Source organism: Gopherus flavomarginatus, unplaced genomic scaffold, assembly GCF_025201925.1.
Source record: "Gopherus flavomarginatus isolate rGopFla2 unplaced genomic scaffold, rGopFla2.mat.asm mat_scaffold_34_arrow_ctg1, whole genome shotgun sequence".
NCBI classification, from domain to species: Eukaryota; Metazoa; Chordata; order Testudines; family Testudinidae; genus Gopherus; species Gopherus flavomarginatus.
Window position 1 is genome coordinate 1,715,451 of NW_026115061.1, and position 17,398 is coordinate 1,732,848.

Here is a 17,398-nt window from a genome sequence, read left to right on the forward strand (position 1 = left end):
CAGTGTCCACAGTGAGCAGAACTTTCATAGTGACCAAGGAAACTCCCCACAGATTTATCTCTTTCCTCATTCAGACCTTCTCTAGCCATGTCTCCAGTACCCCCCCATGTCACCAGTCACTGCATGTGGTCCTAGTCTCAGCTCAAAGTCCTAAAGCCAGCAGACACCTGATCAGTTCTGACAGATCCCTCCCTCAGCCCCCATCCTGCCATGTGAGCAAGCCACCTGCAAACACCATTTCCCCACAGTGAGGACTTAGCCCTTGGGAATCTGAAGACACCAGCATCTCTCCCTCTGCTCCCATCTACGTGCTAGTCTGCTACCTGGTCACCACCACCTCTCCCCATACTTGTTTCCTTTCTACTTTGGACATGCTCCCAACCAGCTGGAAGCTCCCTCTGCAAGCCTGACCTCCTCCTGCCTTCCCTGCTCCCCCGACATTCCTTTCCTACTGGTGACCTCTGTTCCTTGAGGTTAACTCCAGTGTCTTTAGGTGCTCTAGCTTAATGGCCCCAGGAGTCATAGAGCCACTTGTAGTTTCTCTAGCTACAGCCATGGGGCAACTGCCAGAGGCCAGCCTTAGACAGCTACAGCTACTAGCCGCAGGAGCGGAGGCAATGCCAAGGCTGAGCATGCTTGAACCTTGCAAGGGCAGCACTAGGGACTCTAAATCCTCAGCACTGGCCCTAGGCAGCTGCAGACTCTGGAGTTAGGCACTTTCCTCCTCTAGGTTCCTGCATGGTTACAGAACTGCAGTAAAGTGGAACAATTATCAGCTTCTGTGATTGGAAGATGTCTGGATCCATCTAATAAGACCGTCCTACATAAATGAGGAAAGTTGAGGTGCCTTTATTATTCTTTTGTTCCATTCTTTGTTTCTATGGGGAATTTGCCAGTGCAATATCACTGTCTTCCTTTTAAACAAACAAAACTAAAAAAAAAAGTGTAATGGCTGTTGAAAATAGCAATTCCAGCCCTCGTTAGCACTGTGAAGACCCCAACGTTTGTTGCTCAATTTTCTCCTACTTTTTCTACAGTAAATGACAGTGGATCAGCATATTTGATTTGGGAGAAATGAAGTAACAGCTGCCCAAATTGAGCTTGAGCACTCCTGATTTTGAGGTGTTCAGATCTGGAAGGCAGGGGCTAGATTCCCTTTATGAATATTAGATACATCTGGAAAGGAAAAGTCAATTTCTATTTTCATGGCTCAGAAGTGGAAATCCTCCTGTCCTGTATCTGAAGCTGTCCAGGTCCAGTAGAGCCTCCCCTTCCTTACTTACCATTTTACCTTCTGGTGGGATCCACATACCTCCCTTGCCCAGCTTCAGATAGAGAGGGGCCCTGTCCAGTTAGTCCACCCAGTTCCATCTTTGGGGGCTGCCAGGCGAGGTCACACCAGCATCCCTAAGCCTGTCTGGGGAAGTCTTCTGAGGGTGCTACCTGGGCCAAAGCCTTCTACTCCTTGGTCACACCTCTTCCCTATTCACAGGTGGCACCGCGCCCCCCAGCCACAGCAAGCTGCAGCGCATGGAGTCTCACAGCTTCCCCCCTCCCTTTCCTGTTGATAGCAGCCAAGGGAATGCTAGGAAATGTTCCTTCTCTGCTCCAAGGCAGGGAGCTGGTCACGGAACTACAGCTCCCAGGGCCCTATGGGGTCTCAGCTCCCCTACTGAATCCAGGCTGCTCTGAGGCTCCCTTTCTGCAGAGGGGAGGAAGTTACTGTTACAGGTCCCTTCAGAGCTTGGGCCTAGCACTATGGCACCATGTCAAATCCAGTACTGCTCCCAACTCTATCCAGCTCTGCTGCTGGCAGGATCCCTTCCCATTCTTTTTGTTTCCTGTCTCCCCTCCAAGGAGAAACCCTGCATTGTTCCTGTGTGGGGAACTGAACCAAGGCTGTCTGGGTGAAAGCCAAAAATACTAACCACTAGACCACATGGGACTTCCATAACACGTTTACCTGTTCATATTCAATAACACAATTAAACGTAGCCATTCAAAGTAGCCATTTAAAAGAAGCCATTCAAAAAACTTCAAAAACAGACTTCAAAGAGAAATTGCAGAGTTACAACTGATCTGCAAACTTAACACCATTAATTTGAGCTTGAAGAGGGACTGGGGGTGACTGGCTCACTACAAAAGCAATTTTCCCTCTCTTGGTATTGACACCTCCCTGTCAATTACTTGGAGAGAGCCACATCCACCCTGACTGAATTAGCCTTCAACACTGGTTCTCCCCTTGTATGGTAACTCCCTTTACATCATGTTCCAATATATATTTATGCCTCTATCTGCAATTTTCACTCCATGCATCTGAAGAAGAGGGCTTTTTACCCACGAATGCTTGTGTCCAAATAAATCTGTTAGTTCTTAAGGTGTCACCGGACTCCTCGTTGTTTTTGTGAAATAAAAGCAAAATGCACTCTAAGCTGATCTTAACCCTTTCAATGCCCTTACAAACTTAGATGCTTCTCACTACAGGCCGGCTGGTGGCTTTTCAGCCAGGCTCTCCCCTTTCGTCAGCGCTTCGGTTGCTTGGTGTGGGGGTGTCTGTAGATGTAGGTGGACGAGAGAGACAAAGCATGGCAAATGTCTCTGCTTTTATCATGTCCTTTCTTCCCTCTTGGCTTTGCTCCCCCTTCAGAGTCAGGTGAGCATCACTGCGTCTCTCCAAGCAAGTCTGAGCAATTCCCCTGGGGTGTCCTCTTGCAGGTAAGTGATTGCACTGTAGCTCCCTTGCTGAACAATGGCTGTTGATGGGTTGTTTGACACCCTGTCCGGGTGTTGGTTACTTTCCTTGCTGTTGTCACTGGGGAGCTAATATTTGGCTGACTCCCCCACCTTACAGCATAGTGATAACCACACTGCACAATTCTCATAACTTCATATGCATGAATGGTAAACATCTATGGGTAGAGAAATGACTTTCAGCAGATCATATCCTTTCCCCTGATACCTTACAAGGCATGCTCTGTATATAAGATCACGATTATATGAAAATGAGGAATATGGGGGTTACAGCACACTCCCCCAAAGGTACAGAATGTCACACTGAGATTCTATTTTCATTTGTTATGTAACAGCATTAAAGAGATCCAGTGACTGACCAATGGCATTTTCAAGTGCTAAAATGGCAAGCGCTGTTGGTCTCTCATTGGCCATCAGTGACTGAAGATACGGTTTAATGAGCCAGAGCTTCAAGGCGAGGGTGGCTCTGTCCACTGCCTTCCGTTGCGCTGCTGGGCACCAAGTCCCTGGCGGTCAATATGTGAAGCTGGGAGAAGAGAGTGGGGTGGCAAGCGGTGGTAGAACTTTTGCCACCAGGGTCTAGCTGTCTAACTTCCTCTTCGTACTGCTGGGCCCCCGTTGCCTTCAGGTAACACAGGAACTAAGGCAGGAATAGGGTGAGGAAGCAAGTAAAGCCGAGCAAGGAAGGCAAAAGTTAATCTTATCTTCATGGGCAGCTCGCAATGACGTCCTTTTTCTGTGCCACAGCTGACAACAACATCCCAGACAGAAAAGTAACAGGCCAAAAAGAAACCTAGCAGCTGCTGAAAGAGTTCAGCTGGGAGCGTGCTAGACTAACAGGCTCTTCTATCCTCCTTTATGCACGGGCGGGATGTTATCTGAGAGTGCAGCAGTTCCTTTAACTGCCACGAGTCCCTCATTTCAGGCTATGCAGCAGGAAAAGATAGCATGGGCTTCTGCACCGAGTTGGCCCACCTGACCTTTCATTCTTCTCTTGCTCTTTGTCAGCAAGGAGAAGAAAAAGAAGCTCTCCCTCAAGCTGGAGTCACACGGGCGAGGTAAGGACGACTTCCTGAGTGCTGGCTCCAGTCCTCTGCCCTGCCAGCTGACCTATCGAGGGGCTACCACCACATTCTCTAGATTTGTCCATCGGTCTGTGCCAGAGTGAGCAACAACCCAGTAGGTGGAGTTTCTGTAGTGTAGTGGTTATCACATTTGCCTAACCCGCAAAAGGTCCCTGGTTCAAAACCAGGCAGAAACATGCTGGCTTCCTTTTCCCAGATCCCCTTGTTATTCAGAAAGGGCACTCCTCCTATTGGCCTGTCCCTGGGATAACTCCAACCCCTGCATGACAGAGGATGCTGACAGCAGTGGAGAAAGCACCTTGGTGTCAGGCTGGAGAACCTAGAGTAGTTAGGCCAGTCACCATTTGGAGGCTTGTGGCTTGGCCACCTCTGCTCTTGGAGGTTGGCCTATAGAGGCTCTCACTTCCTGCTGGGCTCCTTTGCGTGACTGGCCAAAGGAGGAAGTGAGGCAGGAATGGGGCAATAGAGGAAAGTTGAGCTGAGGAAGGCAGGGAAGAAGCTGTGCGGCTAAGTGGGGTTAGTAGAGCACCACCCTTCATTCTGCAATGCCTGGGGAGGTGTGGTTGGCTGCTGGGAGGTAGAATCCTGTGCCTGCCTCTTGGCTTCCCAGGAGTGGCTACTTGCAGCCCAGGAGAAGAAGGGAGGTTCTGGGTGAAAGGAAAACAAGCAAAGCTGAGTCCAAGTGGAGAATGGCGGCTCCTTTGTGGCCAACCTGGGGGCATGACTGATGGTTTCAGAGGTGGAGGCTGGGCTGGCTGTGAGCAACTGGGATCCAGGAAACCCCCACCTGCCCTTCTGAGGGCTGAACCCATGGAGGTGCGGTTGGCTGCTGAGAGACAGACCCCTGTGGCTGCCTGTTGGCATCCCAGGGATGGCTACTTGCAGCCCAGGAGGAGCGGGGTTCTGGGGGGAAGGAAAAGCAGCAATGGTGAGGCTGAGTGGGCTCCTTTCTGGCCGAGATGATGGACTGTGGTGAGTCTGGGAGTTGCCTGTAAGCCATAAGTGGACGTAGTGCAGTGAAAACTGCTGCTCCATTCTGGCCGACCTGGGGGCGCCATGGATGACTTGGGAGTGGGGGCAGGGCGCTGGCTGTGAGCAAATGGGATCCAGGAAGCCCCAGCCTGCCCCTCCAGGGGCCGAGTCTTCTTCTCTCCTGCCATGGGGAGCCCGACCTTAAGCCTGCCCAGCATGTGCAGCAGCTCGAGCATTAAGCCTTCCTGTGTGCATAACTGAACTACGCCCTAGTGTAATAAGGTGTAAAGTTTAGATTGTGAATTTATCTTTAATTTCCATGGTAATTTACTTTGATCTTTTATTCCTACCACTTATAATCCTTAAAACTCCATCTTTCTGTAGTTAATAAATCTGTTTTATGCTCTACTTAAACTGGTGTATTTTGCTTGAAGTTCTTGGGAAATCTCAGCTCCATTACAAGGCTGGTTCATGTACTATTCACAGTGAGGGAGGGGTGGACCCTGTGTAATAAACTCACACTGATCAGGCTTCTGATTAAGGCAAGATGGTATGATCCAGGGGTGCAAGGCTGCAGAGCTGTAGGGGGGGCGACTTTCTATCATTAGTGTTATGAGTGGCTGCAGAAGCATTCATGTAATTCAGTTGGCTGTGTCCCTACCTACGGATGTCTGTGTAAGTGCAATATCTGCCAGAGATTCACAGCTTGTCTCAGCATCACATGTGTGAGAGGGAGCCCAGGTGGTGGGACAAAGGGCTCAGGGGTCCCACTGTTCAGTTGCATCCCATAGATCCCATCACAGACTTTCAACAACCACAGCGGGTGCTCACTGAGACAGAGAGAGAGATGCCAAAATAGTGATATCCAGTGCCAGCAGACATCAAACTATCAGAAATTCTGTGAACAGAGAAGACCCTGCTAGTGGAAAATGGCTTGTGAGGTATCATTAGAAAACGCATAACCTACTGAATATTATCCTCCTGTTAAAATGTGTAGTAACACTGTATGTAAAATTGTGAGATTTTACAGTATGATATTACTGAAAAAGTTACAGTTCTGGGGAACACCCACAGACCAGTTCCTCAGAGACAGCAAGGCAAACAGCTGGTCAAACAGCCATTCTCCTGCAGGGGGAAGGTGTGAAGACATTAAGGGCTGGTCTACACTACGGGGGGAAATCGATCTTAGATACGCAAATTCAGCTACGTGAATAACGTAACTGAAGTCGAATATCTAAGATCGGATTACTCACCCATCCTCACCGCGCGGGATCGATGTCCGCGGCTCCCCCTGTCAAATCAGCAACTCCGTTGGGGTTGGTGTTGTTCCGGAATCGATATAAGCGCGCTCGGGGATCGATATATGGCGTCTAGATGAGACGCCATATATCGATCCCCGAGCAATCGATTTTAACCCGCCGATACGGTGGGTAGTCTAGATGTAGCCTTACATTCCATCACAGGGACCTATTGAGGCTGTTGTGGAAAACGACCACAGGATTAATATTTGAATCAGCTCAGCCTGAGGCTCTTTTCTTGGTTACAAGCACGCAGGGGGCGACAGCTATTGGAATACTGTTCCTGAGCTAAAAATCACACAAGCCTTTTACAGCTTAAAACCACAAACAATGACACATACGTTGCACGTTAATTTCCTTATTTGGAATATATTGCAAAATATGATGCAGGTCAAAAGCAAGCTGAACAATCAGTTTTCCATATTTGGCCTTTCCTGTTATTTTTATTACACCTGGTGATATGGGAGCAAGACTCTCCATGTCTCAAGAAATGTCACTACCAACCTAGGCCATTTTCACATGCTGGGGTGCAATCCAGATCAGCGAGGAGTTGTGTCATCTGTAATCCTGGGTGAGATTCAGTGTTCTGCTGCTGGAGCTCCCCTGTCTGGATACTCCCAGCCAGCGTACAAGGACGCACTGAGTGTCTGTATGATAAGTAACCCTGGACTGGCAGCTCTGACTCCAGCCGCCTGCTTGTTACAACCCAAGCACATTCTGGTTTGGGTAGAGAAGGCTCAGGGTTTGAGAGAAGGCTGGGGGTAGGAAGCTTCTGTTCATTATGCTGGACCTAACCCCAGTTTTACTTGAGTAAAGAGGAGATATTTGACATTGTGTGATGCTGCTCCTGTGCTCTGTTCCCAAAGTGTTCTGCAGCAGAGGAGGGTCTCTGGTAGTATGTATGTTACTGGCCTATTGGGGTGATGCTGAAACAGGACAGGGTACAGATGGCATCGTGGGGGTGGCATGAACCTTCACTCTTCATTTCCCCTTCCAAGAACAGAAGGGACAGGAATCCTTACCCAGCAAGACCATCGTCTCATAGTTCCCCTGCATGACATCTCTGTAGAGGGCTCTCTGAGTGGGGTCCAGCAGAGTCCCCTCTTCCCTGGAGAAATACACAGCCACCTCCTCGAAGGTCACCGGCCCCTGAAAGAGCAGGAGTCCAATACTCAGTACCTGCTGACCCACTCACAACCCCACTATTCACGGAACAGCAGCACCAGGGAAATGGAAGCTCCGGGAGGCACATGTTAACAGAGTCCCACCCCACCTTGCTTACAGGAGCCAGGAGGCATCAGAGGGTAGAAAGAGAGAACCTTTGTGTCTCCCATCTGACAGACAGAAGCAGGGTCTTCACATTTATCACATAGCTACTAGCCAGAGCTTAATATAGGAGATGGGGCTGTCTCTGGACCCTGATAGTTGCTCCCTAGTAGGAATCCAAACACTCTCCAAATAAAATATATGGAAGAAAGGGGAAGTCAATCATAAAGAATAGAAGTTAGAAGGTCAGAATTGTAGTGCCCATTAACAAAGGTTTAGAGAAAATAGAGCCTATCAAACTAACGGGATATCCTTAGTGGATGAGATCAAAAGTTTGGTTGCAGCTAATAGTATTGATGTAATATACCTAAACTTCCGTAAGGGACATGACTTGATTAGCACAATATTTTTACTAAAAAAAACTAGAATGATACAAAATAAACACGGCATACATTAAATAGATTAAAAACTCTGATAGTAAATGGGGAACCATGATCGAGTGGATTTCTTTCTAGCAGGTTCCTGCAGGGATTGGTTCTTGGCCCTGTGCTATTTAACATTCTTATCCATGACTTAGAAGAGAGTACAAAATCATCACTGATAAAGTTTACAGTTGCCACAAAGATTGGGGTTGGTGGTAATTAATGAAATGTCAGTAGATTCAGGCTCCATCGCTGAGAGTCTAGGAAGTTGTCCCAGCCCTGGCTGGAGGGTTATTTCCTGTTCCACAAAGAGGGGAAGTTCCATTCCCAACTCCTGTGCCTTGAAATTAGGACCTATCTGACACTACACCCCCATATTCATCATAGTGGTATGATTATAATATGATTAGGACATAATTATGATCTATTTTGTAGAAGATGCATCATGTGTGGTGTCACTGGAAAAGTTCTGATTTGCTGAATATGATTATCCTATTTGTGTGCACATATCATGTTCGTATCTGAAGTTATGGATATTGACTCTGTATCTGTATTTCAAATGTGCTTACTCTGGGTAACACCCACCATGAGCCTTTCAGGTACAACAATGAAGAAGCCAGACAGTGCTGATGGCTCAACAAAGACAATGGACTGTGGAAGAGCTTAGCCTTCCTGTGAATGTTTCAGCCAGCCTATGAGTCATGGCTACTATGACTCATCAGGGCCTCTGACCAGACCACATGACACTAAACTCCATTTTAGTACCTGTATTTTTCCACAAACTGGACTAGGAACTGAGTTTGGAACAAAAGGTTCCCACCATATGGAAAAGCTACATAAGGTGGGGTGTGACATCATCTCTTGGCCTCATTCTCCACACAAGAGAACTTCTGGAAACACCTGAGAAACAAAAACGGATGTGGGGGAAGTGCTGCTCCCAGGATCAAGAGATTTCTAGCTTGTGTATGGAAACTTGGGGGACTGCTTGTACCATCAGTCAGGGTGAGAAATTGCTAATTCAAATTCTATCCACTTAGTATGTTAGGCTTAGTCTGAGTTTTGGTTATTTGCTAAATAATCTGCTTTGATCTGTTTGTTATCACTTATAATCACTTAATCTATCTTTCTGCAGTTAATAAACTTGTTTGATGCTTTATCTTAACCAGCGTATTTTGAGTGAAGTGTCTGGGGAAAATCTCAGCTTGTTGTGCACATCTGTCCCATATCGAGGGGAAGGGGAACTACATTAATGAGCTTGTATTATAGAGATCCCTGTGCACTATAAGATGGTATCATTCTGGATTTATACTACAGCAAGTGTGCAAGGTTGGGGAGTGGGAAATTGGCTCTTGTCTTCTATCTGTCCTTGAGTGGCTTAGGTAATGCACTCAGGTAGCTTAGTTGGCTGCATGGCGCCACCTGCTGTTGTGTTGGGTGATAACAGGCCCTGGAGAGGCTGGCGAAATCTCCAGCAAAGCAGTGTGAAAAGGGCTAGCCCAGCGTGAGGGTTAGAGGACACAGCAGTTCCCAGAAGCTCCACAAACTGCCTCCTGGGGGTGACAACCCATCACGCCCTACACTACACAAGTCTCAGCAGGTTTGTCACATGCTGTCCCCTCCCTTTCTCCACCCGAGATATTTCCTGCTTCCCACCACCTCTAGCAATTCCCACCCTCTTATGCACTTACTGCTCCTCAACCTCCAAGCAGAGCCCGCCACCCTGATAATCTCTTACCTGAGCCAGCTCCATTGCAGCCATTTCCTTGCCCCTGGGAGGACGAGATGATCTGCAGCGAAACATGGATGTTATTCTCTGGCCTGCTGGGGTGAAAAGGGCAAGGTGTGAGAATTCAGACTAGGCTTTTGTCCATTCCCCAAGCCGATTCCCCCCAGCTTTTCCCCTGCTAATGCACATTCTAGGTTCTAGCACACTGTGAAGCACAGAGTGACCTTATTCCAGTACAGGCCTAGCCCCCTCCCACCAGGGTGTAACCCTCTGACACATGGGGAAACCCTCCCAGTAACAGTTTCTCTCTTACACGTATCAAGTTTGCGGACAACACCAAGCTGGGAGGGGTTGTAAGTGCTTTGGAGGATTGGATTAAAATTCAAAATGATCTGGACAAACGGGAGAAATGATCTGAAGTAAATAGGATCAAATTCAGTAGAGACAAGTGCAAAGTACTCCACGTTGGAAGGAACAATCGGAGGCCAGAGAAGAGCAGAAACAAAGGAGTCACTTTGGGGGATTCTCCCTGTCATTGTCCCCAAGGCAGCTGTCTCAGGTTTACAAAGGTGTTTTATGTTCCAGCCTTTGTACAGTCTCTCCTGGGAGTGCCCCTTTCATGGACTGGGCCTAGTTTTAGTTTTTGGTAGTTAACAAGCTTGGTTTATTGTTCATCTAACCAGTATGTGTGGATTGAAGTGTGTTGGAAACTCTGTTTGGGATAACAAGCTGGTGCATGTCATTTTCCGCTGATGAAATGACAGACTTCATATGAGCTTGGGTCGTTCAGTAGCGTGCTGGACAGTGCAAGATGCACATTTCTGGGGGAAAGTTGGGCACTTGAGAATTTGCTGGTTTTCTCCTGAGGTGTAATTCATGAGTGGCTGTCTAGCAGCACTCAATACTGTGTAGCTGGGAGTGAGTTACATGCTGGAGACTGTGTGTTAATTGGCCAAGAGGGGCTGTTCTCGCGGGAAAACAGTGGAAAAGGCACCCCATGCTGGAGGACTGAGGTACAGCTATTTAACAGTCCAGATTGTACTCTGGGTAACATCACAGACACTCATTATGACAGAGCCTCTTACAACACAGAGAAAGTAAATCCATGTCCCAGAAATCGAAGACTCCAGACAGAGGGCAAGTGTCCCTGGCACTGCTTCTTGCTGACAGAGAGGTTCAGAGACAGTGCGAGAATCCTGGGGAAGCTGGGAACAGGAAGCATGGGCTGGCGGGGTTCGGTGGAGAAAGGGAACAGGAAGGGCAGGGATATTACTGAATCCAGGATCTTAGCAGTACTAGATGACAGGATAGCACATAGTGCAGCCCATTGGAAAACACAATCCCAACTATACGTACAAAATGATGGGGTCTAAATTAGTTGTTTCCACTCAAGAGAGTGATCTTGGAGTCACTGTGGATAGTTCTCTGAAAACATCCACTCAATGTGCAGCAGCAGTGAAAAAAAGTGAACAATGTAGGAAATAATTAAGAAAGTGATAGATATGACAGAATATCTCATAGATCATATTTGTAAAAACAGCAAATAAATCCATGATACACCCACATCTTGAATACTGCATGCACATGTCACCCCATCTCAAAAATAGAAATATTGGAATTGGAAAAGGTTCAGAAAAGGGCAACAAAAATGATTAGGGGTATGGGACAGTTATGCCAGACCTAACCCCCAGTTTCACTTGAGCAAACAGGAGATATTTGACACTGTGCAATACGGCTCCTGTGCTCTGTTCCCAAAGTGTTCTGCAGCAGAGGAGGGTCTCTGGTATTATGTGTGTCACTGGCCTATTGGGGTGATGCTGAAACAGGACAGGGTACAGATGGCATTGTGGGGGTGGCGTAAACCTTCAGTCTTCATTTCCCCTTCCAAGAACAGAAGGGACAGGAACCCTTACCCAGCGAGGTCACAGTCTCATAGTTCTCCTGCATGACATCCCAGTAGAGGGCTCTCTGAGTGGGGTCCAGCAGAGCCCACTCTTCCCTGGTGAAATACATAGCCATCTCCTTGAAGGTCACCAGCCCCTGAAAGAGTAAGAGTCCAACACTAAGGACTTGCTGCCCCACTCACAGCCCCACTATTTGTGGCAGAGAAGAGTGAATCAAATGGAAGCTCTGGGTGGATCATAGTCAGGAGAGTCCCACCTCGACCTGGCTCAGAGTATCCAGCAAATGCCAGGGTGAGGGGATGAAGAGAGAGCCCCTTATCTCTCCCAGCATATCCATCACCCCCCTACTAGCCACTGACTGATACAGGAGATGGAGCCCCTAGCAGGGTCCAGGGAGAGCTCGCTGGTAGGATGCCCAACACCCTCCTCATTGTGAGGAGTGGGATATGAAGGGAGAGGCAGCTCCAATAAGCCTGACTCATGGGTGTCCCCTTTATATCTCACAGCAGCTGATGGTTAATGAGGTCAGGCTCCAGCACTAGGAGTCTGGTCAGTTTGACTAGCTCCATGTAGGTGGGTTATTTTCTCTCTTCACAAATTAGGGCATTTCCACCTCCAAACCTCCTGGGTCTGTTCCTAGAATCTAGGCCACTTAGTAAATAACTCCCAGCAGGTCTGCCACACCCTGGCCTCCTCCTTTCCCTACGCTGTGAATTTCCTGCCCCGCTCCAACCTCCAAACCAGACTCTGCAAACCTTCCCACCTCTGGTGTATTTGCTCTCCCTTTCCTCCAGCAGGAACCCACCAGCAACCCCCCGATAATCTCTACCTGGACTGACTCCACTGCAGCCATTTCTCTTCCCTGTCCCACGCCAGGCTGGGATGAGCTGGAGCAAAACATTCTGCAGCCTGTCTGGGGGAGAAGGGCAGTTGTGGGCGTTTCAGAACCGGTTTTAGTTAATTTCACATCACAATTCCCCCAGGCCCTTTCCCTGCAGACAGACACCCTAGATTCTGTCATGCTGGGAAATGCTCAATCTGTTTATTACAATTTAGACCTGGCCCCTCCTGCCAGGCTAAGTCCACAGACACATTTTTAACCTCCCTTCTCTCTCCCCTCACCCCTTCTCTGAACACAAGGCTAGAAAAGAGCAGAACCAAAGGAGTCACTGTGGGGGATTCCCTCAGACACTGACCCCACGGCAGCCACACCCCAGCAGGGGGAATATGGAGTCAGGAACTGGCTTTTGCTCTGTCTGATCCTTGTTTTGTTCACTGGAAAGTGGTTCTGCCCCAGGATGCAGCAATACATGTGTCTGGGTGGACTAGAGAGCTGGAAATCTCTCCCCCACATTCATTTCTCCCACTGCCCCTTTCAGTCTCTCCTTCCCCTATCCTCTCTCCCTGCCCCTCTGGCTGGGACAGTCCCATTCCTGGGGGCTTTGCTCTCCCATGGCTGGATTTCCTCCTGGCAACCGCTAATGGGAGGAGAAATGAGGTGGTGGTGTTTGTGCAGAGTCACTTTCTTGCCAGACCCTAGGACATTCCCTGAGGTCTTTCAGTTACCTGGAGACTCTGGCTCAGAATTTAGTAGTAACAGGGCCCAGGACTGCCCTAGGGGGCTAGGACCAGCTGCAGAAAGTCATCCCCTGGGCCGGGCAGAGAAGAAGCTTTAATTAAGGTCACTTCCCAGCACAGAGCCCCACTGGGGGAGCAGCAGCTGCCAAGCCTGGTCTCCCAGATCACAATGGAGGCTGCAGCATCTGACCCAGGAAGCTGAACCCCAATATCCTGAGCAGAGAGGGACGGAGTGTATGAGCAGCTTCCCTCCTTTAGCTCTCTGGGGAGAGCAGCTAATGGGAGCCCCTCCTCACAGGGAGAATGGCTGATCTCATTTGACCCACTGTCCATCTGGAATCACTCCTTGTCTTTCCATACAGTGACTCTGGATTAACAACGGTCTCAATGACACCGGATTTCAGAAAGAATGAGTTCAGAACGCTGTGGAAAAGACCATCGTGTGGCAGTGCTGACTCCCTTCCCACCTCCCTCACCCCCGCAGATCTAGGACAAGGACTGGGGGCAAAAATTTTCCAAACGGAACCGAAAGTTCCTGCAGTTTTCAAAAGAGGAGAAAAGTAAATTCTGTGAATTCACACTAACAGTGTTTGCTAAGTGGACAGAAAGTTATCACAGTGACAGGGCACGTGACTGGGGAATGGACTTGGTGACCTGGTGACTAGGAGCCAGGACTCTGGTACAAGTTGACCAGAGAGAAGGATCATGGTTAGCAGCAGCCCCCAGACACCCCCTAGTACCCAGAGCCCAGACCCCCCAGCCAGGGGCCCCAGACACCCCCCAGCCAGGATCCCATCAGATATTCCCTGGGACGCAGCCCCCAGAGTCCCTGGCCAGGGACCCCAGATACCCCTCAAAGCCCCACCGGCCAGAGAACCCCCACCACACCATGATTGCCAGGTTGGGAATCCCAAAGGGTTCCCCCCCACCAAGAGCCCCCAGCAGCCAGGGACCCCCTCAAGGGACCCCCCCCCCCACTGGGAACTCAGTCCCTCACTGCCTGCCTAGGAACTTCCCCACCCTCCAGAACGATCTACCCTGACATTTGCCTGGGACCCCCTCCTCTGCCCAGTGTGACCCCCTGATGCTTTACAGTGCGACCCATCACTCTGCTTCCCTGGCATGCCCTCACCTAGTGCCAGGGATCCCCTCCCCCAGCTCTGTGCACTGGGCATGGCAACAAAACCAGGAACCAGCGGGGGAAGCACAGACAGAGCCCCTGGCACAGAACCAGGCTCCCTCTAACCCTCTGTCCCGCCTCCCCAAGAGACACCCACCCCCACTGTTCTGCAGCCACCAGGCCCCCAGCGATACCCACCTCCAGGACCCATAGCCTCAGGGATGGGCACATCAGAACCACCACCCCCGAAAACCCCAAACCTCCACAACCCACCAACCTGACTAGGGTACCCCCTGCCCAGCCACCCAGAGGCCTCCCCCTACCACAATGCCCCTTCAGCTGCAATCTCCCCACACAGACACCCTCCCTGCCCCTGCAAGTGTTACCTCACAGAGTGTGAGAAGTGGCTAGAAAGTTAACACCACCTCCTGCTGGCCAGTCACACAGGCAGAGGGAGCCTGGGGAGTGCTTCTTTAACAGGAGAATGGAAGGCCTGGAGGGCAAGAAAGATCCACGGGCTGTCACTAGCAAATAATGGCCACCATGGATCCACCCCAGAGGCGGCTGCATCTTAGCACATTGGGAAACAACCCATCATATTCAATTAGAAATAAAACAACTAGAGAGAAGTGGGGCAAATGTTTGGGGTATTTTATATCAATCTTTGACACACGCAGAGAGAACCCTGTCACAAACGACATTTGATAACATGAGAGAAAACCACCAAGATCGGAGGGGATTTGATGTTGCTATTAAATAACTAGTGGAAAAGGGGGACTGTTGGACTGGATTTTATATGACTGTCCAATACATAAACAGAATGTGATGGTCCCCCCCGGCCACGGGGCAACCATTCACGTGAGCAGCTCAGAGCCCTTTGAGGAGCTGATTTAAGGGCGGGGGGGGGGAGCTGGAAGACTCCCTGGACAATGGAAGGGGGCCGCAGGGGAATTGGGAAATGGGGTCTGGGCAGTCTCCATGGGGGATGTGCTCCTCCCTTCCCTTCCCTGCCCTGGCAGAGAACGGGAACCTCATCCCATCCCACTCCAGTGGGAGCCATGTTCTGGGGAATGACCCAGGGCAACAATTTCCCACCCAAACAAGGACAAATCGCTGCAGATAAAATGGGTGGGAAAATCCACCCCCCATCGGAGAGATTTTAAATTGACCTTTGAGAAGTATGGAGAGAAAAGGGAAAATCAGAGGCAATTAGAGAGCTGATCATTGGGGGGGGGGGAGGAGAATCTCCCTGGATTTTATAGCCACGTGTGATAATGAGAGAGAAAAGGGGAAATCTTGAGAGAATGTGTGTGTGGGAGGAAGTGGCAAAAACAGGGACAGGATCCAGTTAACTCACCTCCCTCCCACCCCGGGAATGTCCTGGCTGCACAGAGACAGATCTACACCCCCACCCCAGTGACCTCCCCCCCCTGCAACTCCGGCTTCTCCTCCCCCCTCGACACCTCCGCCCTCACACCAAAGGGGGGGGCTCTGCCAGCGCCTCCCCCTGAGCTCAACTCCTGCTCCTCCCCCCAGCCCGGATTGTGCCCTTTAGCCCCCCACGAACCCTGCCTCCAGCTGCCTGACCTCCCCCGCCCATCAATTTCCTGCTCTGCGCCCGCCCCTCCCACGCTCCCTGTTACTTCCCCGCCCCGCTCCAGCCCCGCCCCCAGCGCCCGGCGGAACGTTACGGCTGGTCCGGGCAGGGGGAAGGGCAGCGGCTTCAGCGGCTGTTACTGGGCATGCGCAGTGCCCGGGAGTAGCACATTGCTATGGGGAGGGATTTAATACACCGCCCCCCCCCGCCTGGCCCGGGGTCCGCCCCTCCCCCCCACACGACGGCCGGGCCCCGGCCCCCGCATCCCAGCGGGGCGGGCGGGCGGATCCTCCTGCAGCTCCACTGGGGCCGAGGCGCCTTCAAGGCTTCTCCCAGGCTCCCTGGGGCAGAGTCACTTTCCTGCCCCCCAGCGCCTCTCATTCCCCGGGGGCTCCGGGTCACAATGTCCCACCGCCCTTCCCCCGCCTGCAGCTCCGGCTTCTCCCCTCCCGCCCCCGCCAGCCACACCAAGGGGAACCCCCGGGCCCCAGTCTCTGTCCCCACCTGGATCCCAGCGGGGCCGGGGGCAGATCCTGGCTGCAGCTGAGAACAGCGGCTCCGCTCTGGCTCGGGCAGCTCCAGCGCTGCTGGCAGCACGTGGAGAACCAGGAAGCAGCTGTTCAGCCCGGGCTCCGCGTCACAATGTGCCAGAGCCCCGCCCCCAGGAGCTGCCCTGCCCCTGGGCTGTGCCAGAGCCCCGCCCCCAGGAGCTACCCTGCCCATGGGCTGTGCCAGAGCCCCGCCCCCAGGAGCTGCTCCGCCCCCGCTCTGTGCTGGAGCCCCGCCCCCAGGAGCTGCCCCGCCCCTGCTCTGTGCTGGAGCCCCGCCCCGAGGAGCTGCCCTGCCCCCGAGCTGAGCCAGAGCCCCGCCCCCAGGAGCTGCCCGCACCTGGGATGTGTCAGAGCCCCGCCCCCTGGAATTTCCCCATGTTGGGTCTCTGAGCTTTGTTCTCCTGCCGCCTTCTTCCCAGCACCCCCTGCTCCCTTCCTGTGTCTGCAAACACCCCCCCTCCCCCGGGGCCGGCTGCAGTGCTCGCTGAGGCTGACTCCAGTGGCTGAAGTTGCCTCCATCTCTGCTTCACCTGGAGGGGGAGAGACAAAGAGAGGAGATGGTCCCAGGGTGTGAAACCAGAATCAGGGGGCAAGGAAAGAAGGACTGTTTGGAAAGGTGGGGTTTTTTTGTGGGGGGGGGTGAGCCAGAGGGATTCAGAAGAAGTTGGGCAGCAGAGGCTCAGGGAAATTGAGGGGAACCTCCTGGGTGTCTCAGTGTTGCCCAGGGTTTGTACAGCACCTTGCATAATATGGGGTCTGATCTCAGTCATGGTCTGTGCAGCACCTGGGAGCCCTGATGTCTGTTTCCTGATCACAGGCTCTGGGAATGGAGAGAGGGAAACCTCAGCACCTGAAGGTTAATGCAGCCCTGTGTGCAACCCCTGCTAGGGTGATCCGACAGCAAATGTGAAAAATTGGGATGGGGGTGGGGTTAATAGGCACCTATATAAGAAAAAGACCCAAAAATCGGGACATCTAGTCATGCTAGTCCCTGCTGTTCTCATAAGGGGTCGGCTTAGAGAGGGTTTGGCTACACTTGCAGCTGTCCAGCGCTGGGAGTTAAAGCTGTCTTCCTACAGCTGTTTAGGGAAAGCGCTGCAGTGTGGACACACTGACAGCTACCAGCAC

General features: G+C 51.2%; 1 protein-coding gene and 1 non-coding gene across 2 annotated transcripts in view; one reads left to right on the forward strand and one right to left on the reverse strand.

The window, feature by feature from the left end:
- Positions 1-3,939: 3,939 nt before the first annotated feature.
- On the forward strand, positions 3,940-4,012 carry TRNAV-AAC (transfer RNA valine (anticodon AAC)). The gene has a single exon. It is a non-coding gene; the product is annotated as a tRNA-Val (tRNA).
- Positions 4,013-7,077: 3,065 nt separating this feature from the next.
- The window catches only part of LOC127042218 (zinc finger protein 560-like), a 281,458-nt gene continuing 271,137 nt past the window's right edge, over positions 7,078-17,398 (reverse strand). The window contains exons 2-5 of the mRNA XM_050935836.1: positions 12,254-12,337; positions 11,434-11,560; positions 9,530-9,612; positions 7,078-7,255 (exon numbers count right to left, since the gene is read on the reverse strand). Of these exons, the coding sequence (XP_050791793.1) occupies positions 7,088-7,255; positions 9,530-9,612; positions 11,434-11,560; positions 12,254-12,325 (450 nt within the window). The 5' untranslated portion in view covers positions 12,326-12,337 and the 3' untranslated portion in view covers positions 7,078-7,087. The remainder of the gene's footprint in view (positions 7,256-9,529; positions 9,613-11,433; positions 11,561-12,253; positions 12,338-17,398) is intronic.